Below are 21,357 nucleotides of genomic sequence, written 5' to 3'. Positions count from 1 at the left end.
TGGATCTTATTCTTCCACCGATGTGCATGTACGCAAAAGTTTGGATCATTGGTGCCTAGGACCAATTAATATCAAGTACAGCTTATAAGGTTGTGAAAGATGAGGTGTCACTAGAAAGCATCCCCCAACAAGCATTTTTAATTCTGTACTTGCTTGATAATTAAATAATATTTTATGAATATAAAATAAAGTTAAATAAGTTTAAATAAAATAATATTAAAAAGATATATCAAATACATAAATTTGATCTTGCCAAGATACAGCCATTCATTCGTATCGTGCTGTTGAGATTTGCCCACTCTGATTTGGTACAGGATCAACATGTATGTGATTCTCCTTAATTAATATAATTCAAATTATAAATGTATTTTTTTAATAAAAAATTAAGATAATAAATAAGAATATATTTTAAAAAAAATAAATTTTTTAACGCCTAGTTCTTTCCTATAAAAGTGGGTATAAGACTTGGATGAAAAAACAAAAAACCTACAAAACGTTATAAAAGCAATTTTAGATGAACACGGCATCGCACCATTCCAACCTCCAAGAATTATATCAGCAAATCAGGGGACAGGTCCATCTGAAAATAAGGTACAATGTCCTATTCTTTGTAGGGCCGAATGGATTGGGCTAACCTCTATTGTATTCATAAGCCCAATCCACGTCCCAATGGATCCTCCCTTAATCCTTTTATTCGGCTGCTAATGTGGTTATTCCACACGTATTGCCTTTTTCATTTATATTTGAGTTCTTAGGCAAATCCATGTAGCATTAAAAGAAGAGGGTATCCGACTTTCATTTATAATTCACCATCAGATTTAAGGGCCAAGAGGCTGTTTAGGTGGCTCCTATATACCCTTGCCATTCACCTGTTATCCTGCCTTGGGATTGCTATTGTTTTACTTATTCCCGGCATAAAATCAAGTCATCGATTAAAGTTCCTATACGCCCATTGATTAGATAAATGACAACTTCAAAATGAATCTTAGGCTGAAACCATGCGAACATGCCTTAAAAGACAGTAAAGAAGGATTTAACTGGTCCAGGCTCCAGCCCATGTCCAGAGTCTAATAATACCCACACTACCTTGTTTGTTTTGCAATGCACAAAGCAGGATAATCCCAGTGAAGTATAACTTGAAAGCATTCCTCTGATTGGTAAACTGGATCAAATTATAATATTTGCTACTTGTCAATAAATAGTGCTCTGCCTAAAACAGGTTGCCGACATTTCTAGCTCAGGACACAAGATAAAAATCTTCTAATGGAAATCGTAGAGCGCCTGAAAAGTTCATCACTCTTACAACCAGAAAATGGAAGTGGATTGTAGGATCATATTCCCATCAATCACATCAAGATCAAATATGAGCAATATTCTCTTGCACGGACTATTTCGAACAAAAATGAAGAATTAAAAGGGAAAAGCTGCAAAGCAACCCTAAGAAAACATCACAGTAAAGCATGGCTCAGCGCATATTAACAAAGAGGGATGTTGATTTCTGGTGACAATTTTTAATAAAAAACTCTAAATTGGAAACGTAGTACAAATGACTTGGTAACACCATGAAAGCATAGTCTTCCATCTTCTCATTCTTCAAACAGACCAAGAGGGATTCTGAAGTTGGTTATGGACAATTTGTTACAGCTAAAAGCACATTATAGAGTCGATTGCTATTTGCTAATGACTTGGATAACATTGAATTCATATTTTCTTCTACTGCACTCTTGCATTCTGAAACTACTGCTTCAGTAATCTCTTTCTCTCTCTCCCTCTCTCTCAGGCTTTCTGTTGAGTGTGGGTTGGAGGACGTAGGTGCAACCCATGGTTAAAATTAATGATGTTTGGGCAGACAATAGCAAATTGCAAACACCAACCACGGAGCAAGTAAACATGCCAACTTCCTAGACTAAAACTTCAATCCTGTCTTAATAGTTTGAGGACCATGTACCCTACTTGCATCAATGAATTTACTTGTCCCTTTCCATGATAGCAACCACAAACCCTTGACCAAAACATCAGCAAGTAGAGGTCCTCTTCAAAACCAGACCAAGCCTATATATCATAAAATTCTGGCAGACAGAACAAGGTGCATTTTGGCATCACTATACAATTTACAGCAGAAATTGGTGGTTTTACAGTGTTGGTATTTGTGAAGGTATGACTATTGCCAACACCAGTACTGGTTTATATGAAAACCTTTTGAATTGCTCACTTAACTCAGAAAAGGTTGCAGACAAAAAGGATAACTCCAAAGAGGAAAAGAAAGCTGCTTGTTCAAAATTCATAGAGGGTGATGAAAGTTTACTGAGTTAGCTTCATCACTGAACACCTGGGCCATCTCTAAGAAGGCATACTCAAGTACTAAATGACATTCCTAAAACTCAATGTTGGAGCAAAGATGGAGTGGGGTCACCATATGGTGCTTGCAAATCTATAATGTCTCCACAGAAGGATTATGATATTAGTAATGGATTGGTAGGCCATGCACTATTAACAATAGAGCAAGTGAAAGCTATTTCAATCTGTTTCATGTTAAAATATGTATTTATATTTTTTTTCCTTTACATGTATCATCCACAAAGATGATCAAACAATAATCTTTAGGACATAGTACTGTTCATTAGTATTGGCAACCAACTATGAAAACTCACCGAATCCTCTTATTTGACCTGGACTTGAATGGGAAGCGCGAGGAAGGTGAAGGAGAAAATTCAACCGGCAATTGAGGTGCCTCTGATTGACCAGTGAGCATACCCACAACCTCCTTCATGGAGGGCCGGCGAACAGGACATTTCTGCAAACAAAGAAGAGCAACAGTAATGCATAAAAGAGCTTGATCTCGATCCAAAGACTGCACAGACTGATCAACCAAATCAAGAAGCTTTCCAGCGCGTGCCAGGTGACGAGCCCAATGTATTAGATTAGCACGTTGAAACTCAGACATGGGCGAGTTTGTAACCTGAAGCGGACGCCTTCCAGCAATGAGGACTAACAGTAGAACTCCAAAGCTATACACATCAGATTTGTCTGATAAATTCCCACCGCCTCCATACTCAGGGGCCACATAACAAACAGTTCCTCTCATACTCGGTGTACTGCTAATTCCTCCACTCTTTGCTATCTCTCCGCTTAAAGAATCATGGCTGTTGAATGTACCTCGAAATAGCTCACCGCTAAACCAGTCAATACTGCCCCGACTACTTCTACTCCTACTCCTCTTGTTCTTCTTTCTCTCAACGTGCAATTCCTCGTCCCTTGGCCACCACTCTTCTCCTCCTCCATTGTTATTGCTGGTCAACCCTGTATTTCGTTTCTTCTTTTTCTTTTTCTTCTTTCTCTCCAATTCTTCGCAATACTCCTCCTTCCACCACTCTCTAGGAGGCCTTCTCTTCTCCTTCTTCAAAACCTTCTCTTGCTTCTCCTCATCCAACGAAACCCACCAATCCAAACGCTTTCGATTTTTCTTTTTATCTGTTTTCCCAGTTGTTTGATTACTCGATGAAGCTGATCCAATCCAATCACTCTTCGGTCTCTCCTTCTTTATCTCTGTCCCAATCCACTCCATCACATAGTCCTTCACAGTTCCGTTCTCCATCACGCCACTGTTCTCTTGTTTCCACCACCAGTCTCCTCCAGATGCACTCTTCATCCTTCTGTCCATCATTTTTCCTCCGTTAATCAATTCGTTCCCACTCTCAATACTAGCCCCATCGAAATTCCCCTCAGACGGCAGTGCCAATCCACCTGCCTCAGGCGAGGCACTTACAGCCTCTCCAGTCTCCGGCGATGTTGCAGAAATTGAAACTGGTCCCCTAAGATAGCTCTCAGGGGACTGCTCCACTCCCAAGTTAAACTCCTCGAACCCTGTAGTTACACTTTCTGTCTCCACCACAGATCCATAATCCTCGATTGGAGCTCCATTATTACTCTCTAATTCAGCTTTCTTCAAATCCGATCCACCATTCATCTTCCCCGCATCACTCTCTTCGATCTTAATCTCGCACTGATTCTGATTTTGATTGTCTGTTTTCAGCCACGCCAATCCAAAATCCGCAATCTTTGCGGAGAAATACTGATCCAGCAAAATATTACTAGGCTTTATATCGCCATGAATAACAGGCGGATCCAAACAATGAAGATACTCAATCCCCTTAGCTATATCAACCACAATGCTAAACCTTTTCTTCCACTGCATCAATTCGGAGCACTTCCTATGGAGAAGGGCATCCTGTAAGTTACCGTTAGGCATGAGTTCATATATCAGTAACATCGTCCGGTGTTTCCGATCAGAGGAGAAGCCGAGAGCCGTGACGATGTAAGGAGACTCAAGTTTCGAGGCAAAAAGCAGCTCGTTTTGGAACTCACGCTCGCCCTGCAAAGAACCGGAGTCCATGACTTTTATGGCGACCAGTTTCCCATTAGGGAGAGTGCCGCGGAATACAGAGCCGAACCCACCTTGGCCCAGGCGTAGGGAGGGGTTGAAGGAATCGGTAGCGCGGCGGAGGGTAGAGTAAGAGAAGCGGTGAGGTGGCTTAGAGTCAGAAGGGACAGTGCGCTTACGGCTAATTTTACGGAAACAGATAACGAAAACTAATAGGCAAGAGAAGGCGGCTGTGGCAGCGCTGAGTGGGGGGAGAAGACGGGAAGAGAGAGGGCGGTGATGATGAGGAAATTGAGTGGAAGACGGCGTAGCTACAGGAGGAGGAGTGACAAGTGGGAGAAACAACGGTGGAGATTCCGGCAACGGTGGAGGAGTTGGACGAGATGGCATGGTGAGAAATAGATAGACTAAAAATGAAAGGCGTCGTAGAAGGAAAGCTTCGTTTTCATGGTCGTTCTAGTATTGTGTTGTGAATTGTGATGGATTCTGAGCCTTCCGCCTGTTATGCATTTTTGTTATGAATTTCAATTTTCATCAATGTCGGCTCAACGCTAATTGCTATAGCTACGGAGCTGTCCTCTCCCTTGATCACCCAATTAAGAATTTAATTATTAGTTAATAAGAGTCAATGCCCTCTTTTTACAATAATCAAACGCCAAATGAATTTAATTGCAGACTTTATTTACATAACTTCCAGCTTTAATAAAATTCCCTAATTAGAATCTCAATATTTTTTAAAATCCAATCCGCAATTATTAAGAAGTGAAATTATTAAAAGAGAAATGGAAGATGAAGTGAAGAAGAGGTTAGTGGAAGAAAGGCAAGTCATTGACAGTAAGTATCGTTAATTATAAATAATAAAATTAATTAAAGAGGAGCAAGTGGAGTAAGTGAAATTTATATTATACTATAAAATAATAATGCTTAAATTAAATATTTGATTAAAAAATTTATTTATTTTTTGTTGGTTTGCTAATGAAGAATATCAAAAGCCAAACCCTTGTTTTTGTTAATTTCTTCTATTAGGTTTGACCTTTTACTTTTCTTTGTTCTTTCTCCTTTTCATTTTCGTTATCTGATTGTACCCTTCTTTTTTAATTTTTTTTTTAGGTAAATTTATAATAAAATGCTATTAATTTATTATTAGTGAGTGTGAAAATTGAAAAATACCCACTCCTCACTTCTCTTTCTTAGCTGTTTATCGCATTATTTTCTCTCTCTTTTTTTTTTTTTATATCTACATGTATTTTTAATGTGTAAAATGGATATAATAGGTGAAAATCACCATATTGAAATTAAATTTAATTAACAATTTATTACTTAAACAAATTAAAGTTCATTGTGAACTACTTGAACCTTTTTGATATTCAATTTTCATCATTATCTTAAATCTTTTTTCCTTTTTATATCTCTCACGATATTAGCAAGCAAACCAAGATTAATTAAACAATAAAATCCAAAATAATTCAAGTGAAACAAAAATTCTCAGAACAAAAATCAAAATCGAAAGTCTTAGTTCGAGAATTTTGAAAGATTGAGACCGAATGTAAATTTTAATTTGATTAATTATGATTATCATTTTATTTACTAAATCAAAATAAAACTACTCAAAAACGGGAGTACCGGCAATAGCTGGCATTGCTTTCTGGTCAAAAAAAAAAGAAGAAAAGTAGCCAATGGAGAAAGGAGGCCAGCCCAGGCCAGCCAAGGTTTCTGCACTCGTCATCCATTTGGAAATCAGATAAAAGGAGAGAGAATAAAAATTTATTCTAAAAGAAAAAGCACCTGCTTTTTCGTTTGGTTTCCAATATATTTATTAATTTCTAATATGTGCGAATCATAATTTAAAAAAAAAAAAAGAAAAAGAAAAGAGAGAAATAAGTGGGAATCATTGAAAATTATGAAATATTATAACAATATAATTATAATACAAAAAAATATTACAACAGCAGATTTTTTACTATTCATATAAAAATCTGCTCAAAATATACAACAGCAGTTGAATGGAAGATGGAACAGATGAGCAGGGTGACAGAAAAATATCAGTTAACACTGACGCCATACCAGTCATTTAAACAGCTCCTCTCTACAAATATACAGGTAGAATAAGCGTAATGCAGAACTAGATTGCAACATGGAGGTGAATCTGAAAGCACCATCACCATTCGGCTGCCTCCAAAAAATTCCAAGTTCGCATCTACCAGAACCATTCTCGTCTTGCATCTACAGCTTTTACATTGCTTGAAACAAGCGGCACAGTCCCGCCATACAGGGAAATCAAGTCATTCAGGCATTTGTTTCTCCTATCACTATGCCCTTTGAGACCACTTATGGCTAATGATCCAATCTCATGCATCTTTCCTGAAATTTCAGGATTGCCATCTCAATACTCCAAAAATTAACAGAGTTCATACATTTTAATACTCCTAAGATATCACAACCGTGGTAAAATTAGAAGAGGAATCATTAATCCTAATCTACAAGTTTGTAGAATTAAAACCATAATCAAATTAGTAATCTTTCTGATGTAAAAACTCTCAAACAGAAAACTGGTTCTCCAGTACAGTAAATAATAACGCATTCTTTTCTGAATCAAAACATAAACAGACAAATGTGTCTTATTACCATTTAAAACAATAACTTGGATTACGACTAATCAATAAAGCAGCATACTTGTTTTCAGCAACATGAAAACGGAACTTTCTATACAAGGTGAGATACCAGACACTAGATGGTAGTCCATCCAATCCATAGGTGAAGCTGATTAGTCATTTTCAGCGAATTTGCTGCAGTCTCATCTCATAATTAGTAAAATGTGATTTCGATAATCACATGTCAAACTGAGTTCTATTTAATATTCATGATTGTGCTGATTTTATTCCTTTCAGTTTTGTCAGTGTATTAGGGTTCCATATATATCTAAAATTTTTATGATGAGACGTTGAATTAGCCTGTGGGTTTCAAATTTTTTGGTAAATAAATTTAAGTCCCAATAACCTTTGGAAACAAACAGTTCTAAACCTTAGCTTAGCTCCTGTCAGCTAACTATGAAGCCCAGAGCATGCCCATCAAAGCAAAAATGGGAGGAGCTATCTGGATAGAATTCTGTTTATGCTGCTGACAACTACCTGAAGAATCCATGCAGGTATTGCTAAGGATAATCACCAGTGATCAACAAAAAGTAGAACTTAAAACTGAGAAGGGGTGCATTCTTGGTCAAATCAGCTTCAAGCACAAAACATGTTATATTATTAGGACAGCAAAACTCTAGAGTATTTTAAAAAATATGTATATGAAATTTTTGATAATTGGACGTGAATTCTCCTAGAAAAAGGAAGGAAAGGTCATTACCTTTCACCCAAATTGGAGGAGCACCTGTAGCATTGGCAATGTGTAAAGACATTGCAATATCTTCACAGTTCCTGTAAGAGAAGAGGAAGAAAAAGTAATCTTCTCGCTCAAGAACAAAATTCATGAGAAAAAATGTGAAAAAAAATGCCATTAGGCACCTTTCCCTCGCTATGTAATCTTGTATTGATGGGGGCATCGCGTGTGTATACAAGTCCAAGTACTTCTTGTGAAAGAATGCAGCTCTTGAAAGAACCATATTATAAGTGCCCATCCACCAAACTCTCCACCATCCTCCATATTTGTGATATGGGACACCATTCTTCTGAATTGGATAGGGATGAAAAGTCAAACAAGCTCATTTATGTATGAATGCCACAGAAGCAAAGAAAACTATTATGTATGTAATTCACTTTGAAAGGAAAGCATAGAACAATCAAGTACTAGCTTTTAAAAGTTCATGTTTACTGCCACGGACATATTGAACCCTGTTCAATGCATTTTTTCATGAACATGAAGAGAAAATTAATAAATTTGAAAAGTAAAAACACTTCCCAAAAATTCCTGATTAGTTGCCTGGCTAATAAATCCTTAGTCTGCCTTAAGAAGAATGCAATCATACTTCAAAACTGCAAGATAAAACTTAACTATGAATTTGGAATCAACCTACAGTTGGATGGTTCAGCAGTTCAGTCATTTATTACTGCCATGTCATTTGTGGGCTTCCTCTCTTCTGTTCATAGCCATGCTTAAAGCCTCAGATGTAATAAAATACATGAACATTATAGTCTCTTGGACAATTTCACATATGCGGCACGGACATGAACTAAAAATCCCATACGAGGTAGCCAGCATTAAGTGAAGTAAAATCAACGCACAATCACTACTAGTAGTGATTACCTTTACTTAATATACTCCTATATGGAACGCAGTGCAACGCAGAAGAAGAAATAACAACAGCTAGATATAGATAACCTCGTCTTTCTGAATACAATTATATATGTTAAAAATTTTCCACCCTCAGCCCTGCCTAACAACATCAGAGCAATCTTTTCAAACAAAACAGATTCCATCAAGTTTATTTACCTTTTAAAAAATTAATACAATTTCAAACTGCAATCATAAAATTCCACGAGATCATCACAGATAGAAAGTAAAAGAAAATAACTTATCCGCCATAGTGCAGCAAAGGAAAAACCAAGAACGTAAATCCCACCAACAGGCATATACTTCAAGACTGTACAACTAAGTTAAAAAGGAGAAACGAAACAACCAACCAAATCCAGCCAATGCATACGCGGCACGAATCCCACCATAGCAGAAGGAGCACTCTGCCACACAGAAAAAGCGAAATCCAGAAAGGAACAGGGGACAATCACATCATCATCAACTGAGAAAATCGCGTCAGTTCTAAGATCAGCGAAGGGCTTAAACCTGTTGTTTAAATTAACCTCCTTGCTAATATCGAGTTTGAAATTGGGTTTGAGACCTGTTTGTAACTTCGAAAGCACGACCCTTTTGAGATAAGCTTTCAAGTTCTTCGATGGAGGATCAGTCTCACTCCACACAACATGGATTGCATCTGTGCAAACACAGGACGCGTAGTGAGCGACAGATTGCGTTAGAAGCAAATTTCCTTTCCTCGCGTTGATAAGCACTGCGTAGCCTCCCCTACCCACGAAAGGAAAAACAAACTTGAAAATACATCACCGCAAATCGATCGGACAATTACATACGATGCTCAAATACAGCCAGCTACTTAAAGATGCTACCAAAACTAGATGAAATTATGATTGTTTCGTTTGGTAGTAATTCATTTTACAATAATTAATGATCCCTACTCAAGTGAGTGATCACCTAGTAAGCATTATGGGTACCAAAAATTAAGCATCCAACAACTTAATTGAAGAATTAACGATCCAAGTGTTTGATGAAATTTAGCAATAAAAGGAACCAAACACGAAGCTTCAAGGAAAAGGAGGTACTTAGAAGGAGAAAAGACGGCGGAAGTGTTATCAGGGATCCAGCACATAAACGAGCTAATCCTGGAAGTCATGTAAAAGGTGGCGCAGAGGATAAGAAGGCCCAGCACAAGCTTCACCTTAGTACCGGCGAGCAGCTGGCGATCTCGGCGCAGCAGAGGCGTCCAACGGCTGCTGTGGAAGCTTTTGTTGGCAGCCTTCTGCTTGGCCGGAGAGGATAACTCGTCGACGACAACGTCGCGTATCCCGATGATGGCGGACATTGGCATGCGATCACTGAATGAACAGCGTTTGATCGGTTAATGGCAAGACAGTTGATGTGTGTGGTCTTCTTGGCAATTTAAAGTCGAGCAACCACCTCAAGTAACGTTTCTTTAAATTTTTTTATTTGGACAATAACTAAAAAAAACAAAAGAAAAGAAGAAATATTATATTTCTTAATCTCTTAAAATAAGTTTAAAATATTTTTATTTAAATTAGTGAAAAATAAAGAGAATTTAAGATTACTTGTATAAATTTTTTTTAATATCTTTTAATTTAAGGGTTTTCTTTGTTAAATTATGTGGATATAATAATTATTTCTCATTTTCTTTTAAAAAGAAAAATTATGTTTCTTTTCTCTTTTAGAAATCCATAAAAAAAAAAGGTAATTCTTTTCCCAAATAGAAACTGCAACCAGCGTAATTCAATCCCATAAATTTTCATTAAAAAGAAATAAATACAATTTAATTTTTTAAAAAATTATTATTATTTAAGAAAAAAACTCATTAATAATTTTATTATAATAAATTAATTATTTTATTGAGATTAGTAATTCATTATTATTGCTTAAAAAAATAATATATTGTTATCAACCGTAGTTATAAATTTGAATCGATATTAAGTGTATTAAAATTTACTTAAAAAGAGTTCTTTAAAATAATAGAAGGTTTTTTTAATGTTTAAAAAACCTTAATATGTACTTAGGAGAGGTGAGGTTTTTTAATTTCAATCCGCCAATTGACAAGGTTTTCAAAATACCTTAAGAATCTTCCCTTCCTCTTAAACTATAAAAAATTATTTAAATTCAAAAAATATGTAAAATTATACATAGTAAAAACATACTTTAAAAAAATTCTTTATTATACTTTTTTCCCATTAAAAAGAGTGTAAGAGGTTAATTCTGTTTTTCTTTATTTTTTGGAGTGGTTCAATCCTGATCCTCATCCTTATAGTCCGCACCTGTGTACCCAACTCACCACATATTTATCGAAGAGGGACATGATCCCTATTTCATTTCTCCGTTCCCCGATTTTGAACCTTAGCCTTCTCTCCATCTACGGGTGCTTTTGCTTCTTCTCCATCTATCAGTTTTCTTATCTCTCCCTGCACCGACTATCATCTCACACCCAGCTAGTGAGGGCTCACAGAGGTCAACGATATCGCAACCTTGATCCCAACTGCTACAAGGAAGGAAATTCCATTTTTGAGTTATGATCTATTTATCAGTTCCATTTTCATTTTCGTCTGCTATTCTCCATCTACGAGCGTTCATTGTTCCATTAATACCGCCGTGGCCCTCCATTTCTTTTGCCTCAAGCGACGATGGTTGCTGGGTTTTGTCAGTAGATTGGATTTAAAAAAAAAAAAAAATCAGTTATTGCTGAATACGTTAATTATGAAATTCTTTTTTTAGTTGTTGATAGTTTATTGTCTATATGCTGGGGTGTTCTATTTTTGAGATTTCAGATTGTTGCTGTGGGGTTTTTATAATGTGATTTGTATAGACGATTCTGTCATCCGTGTTCTTTGAATTGTATGCAGTGAAATAGCATCCACTTTTCATTAAGGTGAATTGATTAATCGAATTTAATCCAAATACTGTGTTCTATTCAGATCTTATTCGATGTAAACAATAAGGTAGTGTTTTTTTTTTTTTTGTCATTTTGGTTCGAAAAAAGAATCCTTGCACACTCGTAAATCGTAATAGAAATAGCCAATTAAGAAAAACGAGCTGTTAGGAATTTTCCTTCTTTTTTTTTTAGAGAAAAAAAGAGCGTAGAACTTACCTTTCTATTGGTGCAGGCGTAGCGCCAATTGGGCAAGTACTGCGGCCGTCTCCTCCAGGAGCCAGTCTCCTTGAACGGGTTATGAAGGTTTTTCCCTATTAACAGTTCTTGAACAAAGCAGTATCATGGAAAACTACGTAAGGGGTCGCTGTGGTAGATTGCTGTTTTAATCAAGGTGGAACCTGGTGGGACTGGAACCTCGAATTTCTTGGATTCTCTGTATTGTTGCTACCCCGAATTTACAGCAAATGGTGTCACCTCTAGAAGAATACACAAGTTACTTGCCAGAGGAAGACGTTGGTTGGCAAGTACTGCAGCAACACCCTGCAAGCATTCGCCGAGTATGTTGTGGTTCCCAGTGACCATAGTGGAATGAGCGGTCGGCCTCGCTCTTGGCAATTGACCAAGACAGAGGAGCATCTCCGATCCAAACATTCAAGACCAACAACGTGAGATTCCAATTCCCAGTATTCAGTTGTTTGATCCCACCAGGACCTCGGGATACCCAAAATATTTTACTGCAAAAGGGTGAGAAGTTGCGTTTCATGCCACACACACTCTCACCTGTGAATGAAGAAGACAGCAAAAATATTTCACATGTCACACCAAATCTTATTGATCATAGGCTACCATAGTTAAAAAGAGAACCAGAGTCAATTTAACGCATTCAATCTATAAAAAGATTTTTTATTCCCCAATTAAAACCTATCTATGCTTGCAGATTCCCTCAGGAGAACTGTACAAAGTTGATATTGACATTGAATGGCACTTATCTCATCCTCAGCTCCTCTTAAGATCAACAACAATTACACTAATGTTATCAGAGCTTCTCCGTCCCAAAGCGAGGCGAGTGAGAAGTGCTGCAGCCAATATGCTTCGAGATGGATATAATGTCCCAGTCCCTTCATCTTCCATGCGAGACCTGGCATTCACAACACTAGAAGGATTTCCTTCTCGCAGGCACTCACAAGCTACCTCACAAGCCAACTCACTCGACAGGACGTCCCACAGGCCATCACTAGCGAGAATTAAGCACTCATCTTCTTGATCTCTTTTTGTGAAGGTAATCTCGGGCTCTGATATCACAATTGGCTTTAAAAACCTGTCCCCTGACCAATGAAGAGTAAAAGAGGAAAGTGAGCAATAAGCACACAAGCATCATTATTTTATTATGGAGATCTTACAAGCTCCCCCGTTAGTCCTATACCTTCTTTTTCCTAATGACCTGCAGTTAGTGCTATGTATTTAAGCATCAAATTGTCACATTAAGCAAGAGGAAACATCCTAAAATAATTTAAGGTTTCTTTTTTTTATCTGTAAGGCAGTTAGATATACTAACATGCAAGGAACGTCCACCCAAAAGAAAATTGAAATGAATACCTTCTTATCCCAGAAAGATTGACAAGGACTAATATCAGTTTCATCATCTCATACCAAAAGCTAAAAACAAAGAGTAATCATTTCAATTTTTGCCACAAATTCGCTTACTTTCAACCTTTCAGCATAGCCCAACAGAAATGCAGGCATTAAGATAATTATTGGGGTCCAACTCCAGGCAAGATGGGTATGTATTGCGTCAATGTCAAGAATTCAGTCTCAAGGCCTAAATGTAATTCTCACACAAAATTCAATTCATGCACTACCTGGTTTTATGCTGGTGATTCACTACAGGAATTCTACAACCATTTGGAAGATAGCATGGCAAGAGCTACCGAACTTTATCTCACAGCTATCATGTGTCTTCTAGATTTATTAACCAAGAAACATTATATCCCTTCATGCTAATGCACCCCCATAGTAATCATGGTAGATTTCTTACAGTAAATATGAGAGAAAACAACAGCAGGACAAACAAAGTCAAACCACCAACTTCTTTGTATCTGTAGTTCTTGACTTCAGCAGTCAACTTGGCAGCTCCATGGTTTGACCAGATTGGGACAAACAGCCAAAATTCCTAATCAAAACCAATACAACTCATTTATATGTTGTGGCTAGAAATTGCAGATGTTTCTACCCCCTAAGATGTATAGCAACTTTAATGGGACAATCACAAAAGGATCTGATTCTCAACGGTGATACTAACATCTGTATATGCACATATATAGATTCAGTCACCAGATAACAAACTTGCATGATGTACATTGATAATGTCAAATGTACTAGCAATTGCTAAATCGAGCATAAAGAATAAGAAATCATTAAAAACATCCATTAGCTAAATACATCATAGCTGTGTAACTTTCAATTAAGAAAATAAACGAACTGGAAATTGGCAGAGAAATCTTATCAAGTAAAGATAATACTGAAAATAAATAAAATATTCCATGAATAAGCATCAATAACAAGCAACCAGGATTACATCTTCTCTGGCTTTTGATTACGCTTGTGATATCTGTGCCAAACTGGCCGGTCTCACACCAGAAGGTCAAAGCAGATGTCAGTACAGTAATTGTATTTACCATCTTGAGATAATTCTAACAAAGCAACAAGTTAAATTCTATCATTAATTTGAGAATATACATAACAAGCAGATGAAGCAACAAATTCAAGAACAGCCAATTGTTTTGGAATGTGTTGCAGCATGCACAACTTAGCCAATTAGAACAAAGGCAGACAAAGAAATGAGATATTACAAGACAAAGAAGGAAGAGAGCCTAAACGAAGAAAGACGATAGAAGTTTTTTTCTTTCTTAGTTGAGAAAAAATAAAGAGGAAGAGCATAACTTTCCCTCAACCTATTCCGTGTTGGCCATCATTCTATCCATTTAATTCTCAAAGGTGCAGCGTTTCACGCCCAAAACTATAAGCAAGGCAAGTGCCTTTTGACGCCTAATGATCTAAAAGAGCCTAAACATTTTTTAGCTGAAAAACCCAAATAAGGCTCAACTCTGAAATAACATATACACCTTGCATACATCATATCTCCTAAGCGAAGGCACTTCCTTAAGGATTTGGAAATCTATTGATCTTAGCATGTCGCTATGATCCTTCATGCCTTGCACCTGACACAAACTTTAATCGACACTAGTAGTTTGTAATTTTCCCTTGGAATCCTCAAAAACTAGTCGCCAAAGAAGTTGGTAATTTTTGGTCCATGCCTATGTGAGGAACTAAAGACTTCACGTTCAGCAAATGTAATCTTTACTTAGAGATACTCCTATTAGGCTTACAAAAAAGGTTATAGTTGTTAGTTTCACTAAACACAACACCTTGCACAAGTACATAATATAAATCTTATACCTTCCGTTATCTTACGTCCTGAGAACACAAACCTACAAAATCTAATCATACATACGACAAACAATGTAATACACACCCATAACCCCAAAAACCGTCCACCGTTTATCACTGAATTCAATAGAATTGAATTTCGCATCAACACAATATTGATCCCACTCCATTGGCAAGCCATCTATAAATTCTTATTATTCTATAAATAACCTATGTTTTTATCACAAGTTATCAAAGATTGATTTTAGTTAAATATGGCATATGCCATTCAAATGCAATCACAATACAAGCCCTTATCTTTCCAAACATGTACCAACTCTTTAATTTCACCAAGTTGGCATCCTCCTCCTCATTATATATTGGCACATCGGCCAAGACTTTGTCAAAATTTGCAAAGTAGCTTCAATCAAATACAGTGTACTCCATCAAAAAAGTAAACTCTAATAAAAGTCCTTATATTTCTCAAACAATCCCAACCATTTTAATTCATCTCATTAGAATCCTTCAATATGAACATGACCATTCGGATGGATCAACAGAAGACAAAAATACACAATATGAAACGATGGGAGGACAACCAAGGAATAAAAAAGAATAAATAATTGCTTGGAAGATTACACATTTAAATAATCTTTTAGTACCAATATGCAACATAAATGCCAAGAATAAGTACTCTTCATCTTAGGTCCTCATTCCCTCTATTCTTAAAGAAGGTATACGGTAAGAGTGAAGGCTAAGCATTATCTTCTTCAGCCAATTGGAGTGAAGGAAACCAAATGCAATTTTTTGGAACCTGATCTATCGTATCTTGTTGATGATGTGTAACATTGGTCCGCCCTTATGCTGAAAAAACATCCCTTAACCTCCTCTACCAGATTAAGTACTATTTATCCTAAACCAAAGCAAAGCAAAACCTAATCCCAAACAAATGCGTAGATGTTTAGCATCTTCCATGAAAATGATGTCTCGAGGGCAAAGATTCTTAAAATCTATGATATCAATCCTCATTTAATATATCAATCATATTGTATTTCAATTGAACACCAAGTGGCAACGAGTAGACATTTCAGTTGACATGTGTTGAACATGACAAATCTTACACCACACTATTTGAAAAGTCGCCTAGTATTGAAAAGTTGGGACTCCAACTTGGAAAACCCATGCTCAAATCCTACTAGTTCAAATTGAAAGGGACACAAAATGGGAAAGTGAAATTCCAAGTTGTGTACCCTAACTATTACAACAAGAAAAAAATTCAATAGATCAACCCTTTTGTAGCTAGGGTCCATTTGTTTTAGCCTTCCGATGTCTTCATGGCCTTCATACTCCAATAAAAACATTATCTCACATTTGGTATTGCAAGTCCCCAACTTGAACAGAGGATAATGGATGCAACACATTGAGTTGATAACTAGGAGGAAATAGTAATCCATCATTGACCTTGAGGCTTGAGTTGAGCGTATGATCCAATAGCTGAGTTGGAATAGCAACATCTATGATACCGATCACGCATTTGGTTGGACTGGATTAATTGTATGATCCCATAATCACATTTCAACGAGTAAAATTGCCTTTGCCACATTTCGAAGACCCTTTTTGTCCTAGAAATGGACAAGAAAGCATTTGCCTTCCTTTTTTTTTTCTCCGTGAAAGAAAAATGAATAATAGAGAACAAAAATTATCGAAAATGACCGAGTAATATTGTATTCCAAAAAATAAAGAACCTCCTAGTTTTAGCATCAAAGTAATTTACAAGTTCAAAAAATAGAAAAAAAAAAAAAAAAAAAAAAAAGAAAAACCAACCAAGTATTGTCAAGAAAACTAGGTACCAATAGCTGAAAGCCTGATACAGATATTAATGGACAGTCCATTCAAATTTATAACCTAAACTAACATACTTTTAGTTCTCATGCTGCTATGAGAATTAACAATAAAAGCTAGAGGAGTAAGCTTATTGTTTATCTAATCTAGCACGAAAACTAAAATCAAATCACACACCACAATTAATAACATTTTGTATTCTAATTATAAACAGTGACACAAGGGAAAATAACACACTTTCCTTTCTGCGCTTCAATGTATCAATGACTCCATAAGGTTTAAAGAATAAAATTGTACATTTGCACAAGAACATTGGCGCATCCATTGAGTGAAGTATTGATATTCTTGTTTTCAAATGACAAAAATTTTAAAGCTTCTATTGCAATTGATAAAGATTACTATCTTGTACATGCAAATGTCATGTGATAGAAATCAAATATATATCGCATTCAAATTATGTTGTACGGAAATCCATATCATTGGGGTTTACACTTCTTTTAAGATTTGTACCACTGGATAAAAGAGAACAATATTTCAGTTAAACCTAGAACAGATTACCTATTGCTCTGGACATAGCAAGAATGCCTTCAACTCGAGCACCATTCACAAAAATGACATGGCCCCCAGCAGCTTCAATCCTTGCAAGTTCATCTGGTCTATCTGGCTGCAAGCAATATTAAACCAAAAACTTCAAATAAATTAGTTTAAGATTCAAAAGGGGAAAAACGATGAAAATATATCAGCAATTAATGATATTCCAAAACTAGGAAGAAAAGAATTTAATTAGGAGTAAAAATTACCAATTTAGAACAACTAAGCAATGCAATTATTGACAGAAAACTAAACCAACCGAGACATCTGGCAAACAGATAAATGTCATAGCCGTCTGAAGACAATTACACAAAAATAATGTCTTTCAAATGGAATGATGCAAAAGGTTACTTATAATAACAAATTCTTTCTACTTCTAAATTCTTTCAAACTTAATTTTTTTTTCAGAAATAATTCGGATATATATATTCATGAACGCCTATTTACTGAAATAAAAATTACAATTCCGAGACCAAGCAACTAATCTAAAGGAACTTGCCTCGCAAAGTTGCAATAATATTGAAACTCATGTAGAAGATAGGGGAAATACAAACGTTGAACAGGATTGGATATAATCTCAGCTGCATGTTCTGTTGTCTCATGGAGTCCTGGTGTTAGAAATAACGTACAAGGGTTCACATATATACGTGTCATGAACCACCAAGCACCACCGAAGCTGAGTTGAGCTTGTGACTTTTGAGCGCTAAGAAAGGTTATTTCGGGAATAATCACGAATAATTATTCTTGGAAATTTGCTAAAATGTAAAACTATAGTATAATTTGGATAAGCTTCATCAGAAAAAAGAAAGGCAAATCCTGACTTCAAAAGGAGACAGGAAACAAGCCTAGGAAAGTGTTGAGTATAAATGGCCTAGTCAGAGTAAAACAAAAGCCACCTGGTGAACAACACAGGTGGCAAGTGCATGCCTTTCGCATCATCAAGTACAGTGCCAGAGTACTGTCATCTGCGTTCAAATTACAAAACTAACCTTCTGATCAAAACTGAGTGGAATAGCCCTCCCGCCTCGGCAGAGGACGGCGCGTGAGTCACCGCAATTGGCAACAACAATGTGCTCTTGAGTCAAGAGCGCTAAGACTGCAGTGGACCCTCCAAGCGCCACCTCCATGTCCATGGGATGGCAAGTACACTCGAACCCTACACAACCACACGCGCACGTGTTTAATGCAGCCTCGTCCATCTTCTCGAAGCTCCTCTTCAACACTGTCCTCCATTTCTCCACTTCATCTCCTCCTTGTCTTTGGAGTTGACGTTTCTCTGAGATGCCACTGCTGCTACCGTTCCCATTCTCACTACTGTCAGTGTGGTCCACGCGCATCAATTCTCCCTCCAAGATCACGTGCATCCTCTCCCTACATAGTTCTGCCACCTGCACATAAACATAGAGAGTCCCTTAATCAAATCGCTTTCCAGGTGACCCAATTGCCCCACCTTCGACTTCATCAACAAGATTAAAAATTAGATGATGAATTTGAGCATTTACGTGAGACCCTCCATGGCCGTCATACACAGCGAAGAAATGTACCGGCCTCCTTTCGTTTATCTCCGGCCTGCAAAGGTTGGTGCATACAGTTATTGCGTCCTCCATCTCACGTAACCTCCCCGCCACTGACATAGTCCCAAACGTCGGCTCAACCAGAGGAAACCCGCTTGGTGGCTGGACCGCCTCGGTCTCCACGTCATCACCGGACGAAACCAGCGAAGACGCCCCCGGGAAATCTCCCGTCTCTGACTTCCGAATTCGCTTTCCGTTGGCAAAACAGCTTGAGCTCTCCGCATGACTCTCACTCTCCGGAGGAGGCGTACCAGCGCCCGGTACTGAGGCCAGCCTCCTCATCTCGATTCTCCTACGACGACGTTCCCTGCATTTTGCCGGCGAATCTTCGTTCTCGTCGCTCAGCATTCTTCGATGCACCTCCGTCATTGACAAAGGTTAGAGAAGGAAACCTTAGCCGACGTCATGTCGCCATGGGCAATCATTATCGACAATTTGTATGACGGGATAAAAACAGACCCTAAGATAAACGAAGAGAGAGAAGAGAGAGAAAGGCGAAATGGAAATGGAAAAAGAATTTAAAGAGAGTGTTTTTCTTGTTTCTGATTTCTCCTTCAGAGAGACGTAAGAGAGAAAAGCAACGTGTTGTGTTTTTCTCTATATCTCGTGTAAGCCTCCTGGGCAAGCCAGCTCCAAGGGGCAGCGTGCCCTTTCTGCCCGTCTCCGACGACTACTTCCTCAAGTTAAGCCGCGTGTCCTGCCAGACTATTCATCTCCCGTAAAACCTCGTCTAATCTCTTTCTTTCTCCGTTGGAAAATGCTTATCGCGATATGTCGAGTTTTCGGGTGGGACACGTGTCGAACGGAAACTGACAAGTGGAGACCCAGAAAGCTAACATTTTAAAAGGTGAACAAATGATACAAGTCCACGTTTGTATTTAAGGTAGCAGGTGGTCCACAGAAGGAGTGCTTTTGTCAAAAAAAATTTCTCTCTCCTGGAATTAGGATTCCGTGAACACGTGGCGGGAGGAGGATAGTTAATGGTCCAGAGGCGACACGTAGGAAAAGAGGGAAAAAAGCTAGCGTCACAAGCGGTGGAATCGTAACAAAAGCGCACATGGATTAGGTCATAGAATGATGGGGTCAAAACAACCGGCTGTGAGCGTAAATCTTAGTGGGGAAGGGCGACACGTGGAGAGGAATGCGGCATGGGGGATTACGAAAAAGAGGTTGATGGTGACAAAAAGGATCAAAAAGGCTTAATAGTGAAAAGCTGTAGCTGGGGTAACCATAGCCCAGTTGTTCCTAGCTTTCCTGCTTGGAAAGTGCGTAGAGGCACAGAAACCACTTGGCAGTTGGCATACCAAACCAGTGCCGCAGGTGGGGTCTGCTGTTTACCTGCTTAATTTTTTTTTTTTTTTTTTGACACTTCTCATGTTCCCCCTGCTGGTTACAATATCTTAAATCATGTTTAGCCTTCTTTACATAATTTTGTCTTCCTCCTCATCTCTATAAGGTGTTTGTGAAAATTAAAATTTGCAAAAATATGGTTTTAATTGATTTTTATAATTTGTAAATATATAAATTCATTCTGAATTTTTATCTTCAAAATTTTATTATTTGTAAAAAATAACATAAATTTTATGAATTTATTTAAAGATAATTACTAATAAAATAAAATGATGATAAAAAAGCTATAAATTTAAATTCAAAAATTTTTTGAAATAAAATGAAATGGCTGTTCTCTTATTGTTTTTCTCAAATGTATAGGTCAAATTGGACCTCTAGAAATTGATAACTGAAACATGACTCGGGTATTAACAGGGCTTGGTCATCGAGCCCATGGTCTAGTCAAGAAAAGAGTAAGCGCAGTGGGTCTCTTAACTCCCTATGATGGGCCTAATCATCATTGCCACACTGAAGTTGGGCTCTCATCTTGGTTTGATTGTTTTGTTGGGTTGGACTTCTTCGTCATCGTCACTGGCCACGAAGCTTTGTTGTGGAGAAATGGAAGCTCGACTTGATTAAATGGAAGAAAGGTGAGTGGTGGAATTTAGAGACAAAAGACATTTGTTTAAAGAGACAGAAAACTGCTTCGTTTGATCATAAAAACTAGTATGATTATAAGTTGCATTGGTTAATCTTCTAATTTTATCTCCCTATTTTGAATAAATTTTTTTTAAGAATTCACCTCTTTTTTTTTTTCATTTCTTTGGTTTAAAACAAAAGAATTTGATTCTATTTACTTTAAAAGAAACTTAATTTTAAAACAAATTAAATAATATTTTTCTACTAAAAATCAACTCAATCCAACTAAACATTTAGTTAATATACACTATCTCCCTTTTGAAATTAAAAATTTTGCAAAAATTCAATTCAATTGATTTTTTTTAACAATTCTCTTATTTATTTGAAATAAAAAATTTCAATTGTTTTTCATT

At 37.1% G+C, this 21,357-nt stretch overlaps 3 protein-coding genes and 1 long non-coding RNA gene across 10 annotated transcripts; 1 reads left to right on the top strand and 3 right to left on the bottom strand.

Moving 5' to 3' along the window:
* Positions 1-2,513: 2,513 nt before the first annotated feature.
* LOC110617254 (receptor-like serine/threonine-protein kinase At4g25390) lies at positions 2,514-4,974 on the bottom strand. Its single transcript, XM_021759926.2, has one exon. The coding sequence runs from the start codon at positions 4,769-4,771 to the stop codon at positions 2,648-2,650; it is 2,124 nt and encodes a 707-aa protein (XP_021615618.1). The 5' UTR covers positions 4,772-4,974; the 3' UTR covers positions 2,514-2,647.
* A 1,289-nt stretch (positions 4,975-6,263) lies between these two features.
* LOC110617256 (glycosylinositol phosphorylceramide mannosyl transferase 1) lies at positions 6,264-10,100 on the bottom strand. Of its 4 annotated transcripts, none has more exons than XM_021759932.2 (6): positions 9,715-10,093; positions 9,219-9,400; positions 9,007-9,119; positions 7,891-8,054; positions 7,733-7,803; positions 6,264-6,742 (listed from the first exon to the last, which is right to left on the bottom strand). In XM_021759932.2, the coding sequence occupies exons 1-6, from the start codon at positions 9,978-9,980 to the stop codon at positions 6,579-6,581; spliced, it is 960 nt and encodes a 319-aa protein (XP_021615624.1). In that variant the 5' UTR covers positions 9,981-10,093; the 3' UTR covers positions 6,264-6,578. The 4 variants fall into 4 exon arrangements, with proteins under 4 accessions (XP_021615624.1, XP_021615622.1, XP_021615621.1 ...); XM_021759931.2 differs by adding an exon at positions 7,510-7,606 and having other exon boundaries at positions 6,611-6,742; positions 9,007-9,400; positions 9,715-10,100; XM_021759930.2 differs by having other exon boundaries at positions 9,007-9,400.
* Positions 10,101-11,579: 1,479 nt separating this feature from the next.
* On the bottom strand, positions 11,580-19,713 carry LOC110617255 (probable protein phosphatase 2C 75). Of its 4 annotated transcripts, none has more exons than XM_021759928.2 (5): positions 18,905-19,713; positions 18,392-18,790; positions 17,370-17,475; positions 13,630-13,713; positions 12,731-12,868 (listed from the first exon to the last, which is right to left on the bottom strand). In XM_021759928.2, the coding sequence occupies exons 1-4, from the start codon at positions 19,343-19,345 to the stop codon at positions 13,655-13,657; spliced, it is 1,005 nt and encodes a 334-aa protein (XP_021615620.1). In that variant the 5' UTR covers positions 19,346-19,713; the 3' UTR covers positions 12,731-12,868; positions 13,630-13,654. The 4 variants fall into 4 exon arrangements, 3 of the variants coding, with proteins under 3 accessions (XP_021615619.1, XP_021615620.1, XP_043813478.1); XR_006351024.1 differs by having other exon boundaries at positions 12,733-12,868; positions 13,579-13,713; XM_021759927.2 differs by lacking the exon at positions 13,630-13,713 and having other exon boundaries at positions 11,580-12,868; positions 18,905-19,706.
* On the top strand, positions 11,886-13,072 carry LOC110617257. The gene is made up of 2 exons (XR_002488336.2): positions 11,886-12,287; positions 12,481-13,072. It is a non-coding gene; the product is annotated as an uncharacterized LOC110617257 (long non-coding RNA).
* Positions 19,714-21,357: the final 1,644 nt, after the last annotated feature.

This window comes from Manihot esculenta, chromosome 6 (genome assembly GCF_001659605.2).
Source record: "Manihot esculenta cultivar AM560-2 chromosome 6, M.esculenta_v8, whole genome shotgun sequence".
NCBI classification, from domain to species: Eukaryota; Viridiplantae; Streptophyta; class Magnoliopsida; order Malpighiales; family Euphorbiaceae; genus Manihot; species Manihot esculenta.
Note: the sequence above shows the minus strand (reverse complement) of the source record. Positions and strands in the feature narration are given on the sequence as shown.

Excerpts from the sequence above, each read along its gene's own strand:
- LOC110617254 (XM_021759926.2), bottom strand. The coding sequence starts at position 4,771 with ATGCCATCTCGTCCAACTCCTCCACCGTTGCCGGAATCTCCACCGTTG.
- LOC110617256 (XM_021759929.2), bottom strand. The coding sequence starts at position 9,980 with ATGCCAATGTCCGCCATCATCGGGATACGCGACGTTGTCGTCGACGAG. Across the intron at positions 9,401-9,714 it reads GCCGTCTTTTCTCCTTCTAA|GGGAGGCTACGCAGTGCTTA; the intron begins GTACCTCCTTTT and ends TTTCGTGGGTAG. Across the intron at positions 8,055-9,006 it reads GTATGCATTGGCTGGATTTG|AAGAATGGTGTCCCATATCA; the intron begins GTTGGTTGTTTC and ends TATCCAATTCAG.
- LOC110617255 (XM_021759927.2), bottom strand. The coding sequence starts at position 19,345 with ATGACGGAGGTGCATCGAAGAATGCTGAGCGACGAGAACGAAGATTCG. Across the intron at positions 18,791-18,904 it reads ACGGCCATGGAGGGTCTCAC|GTGGCAGAACTATGTAGGGA; the intron begins GTAAATGCTCAA and ends GTTTATGTGCAG. Across the intron at positions 12,869-17,369 it reads TGCTATGTCCAGAGCAATAG|GGGACAGGTTTTTAAAGCCA; the intron begins GTAATCTGTTCT and ends TTCATTGGTCAG.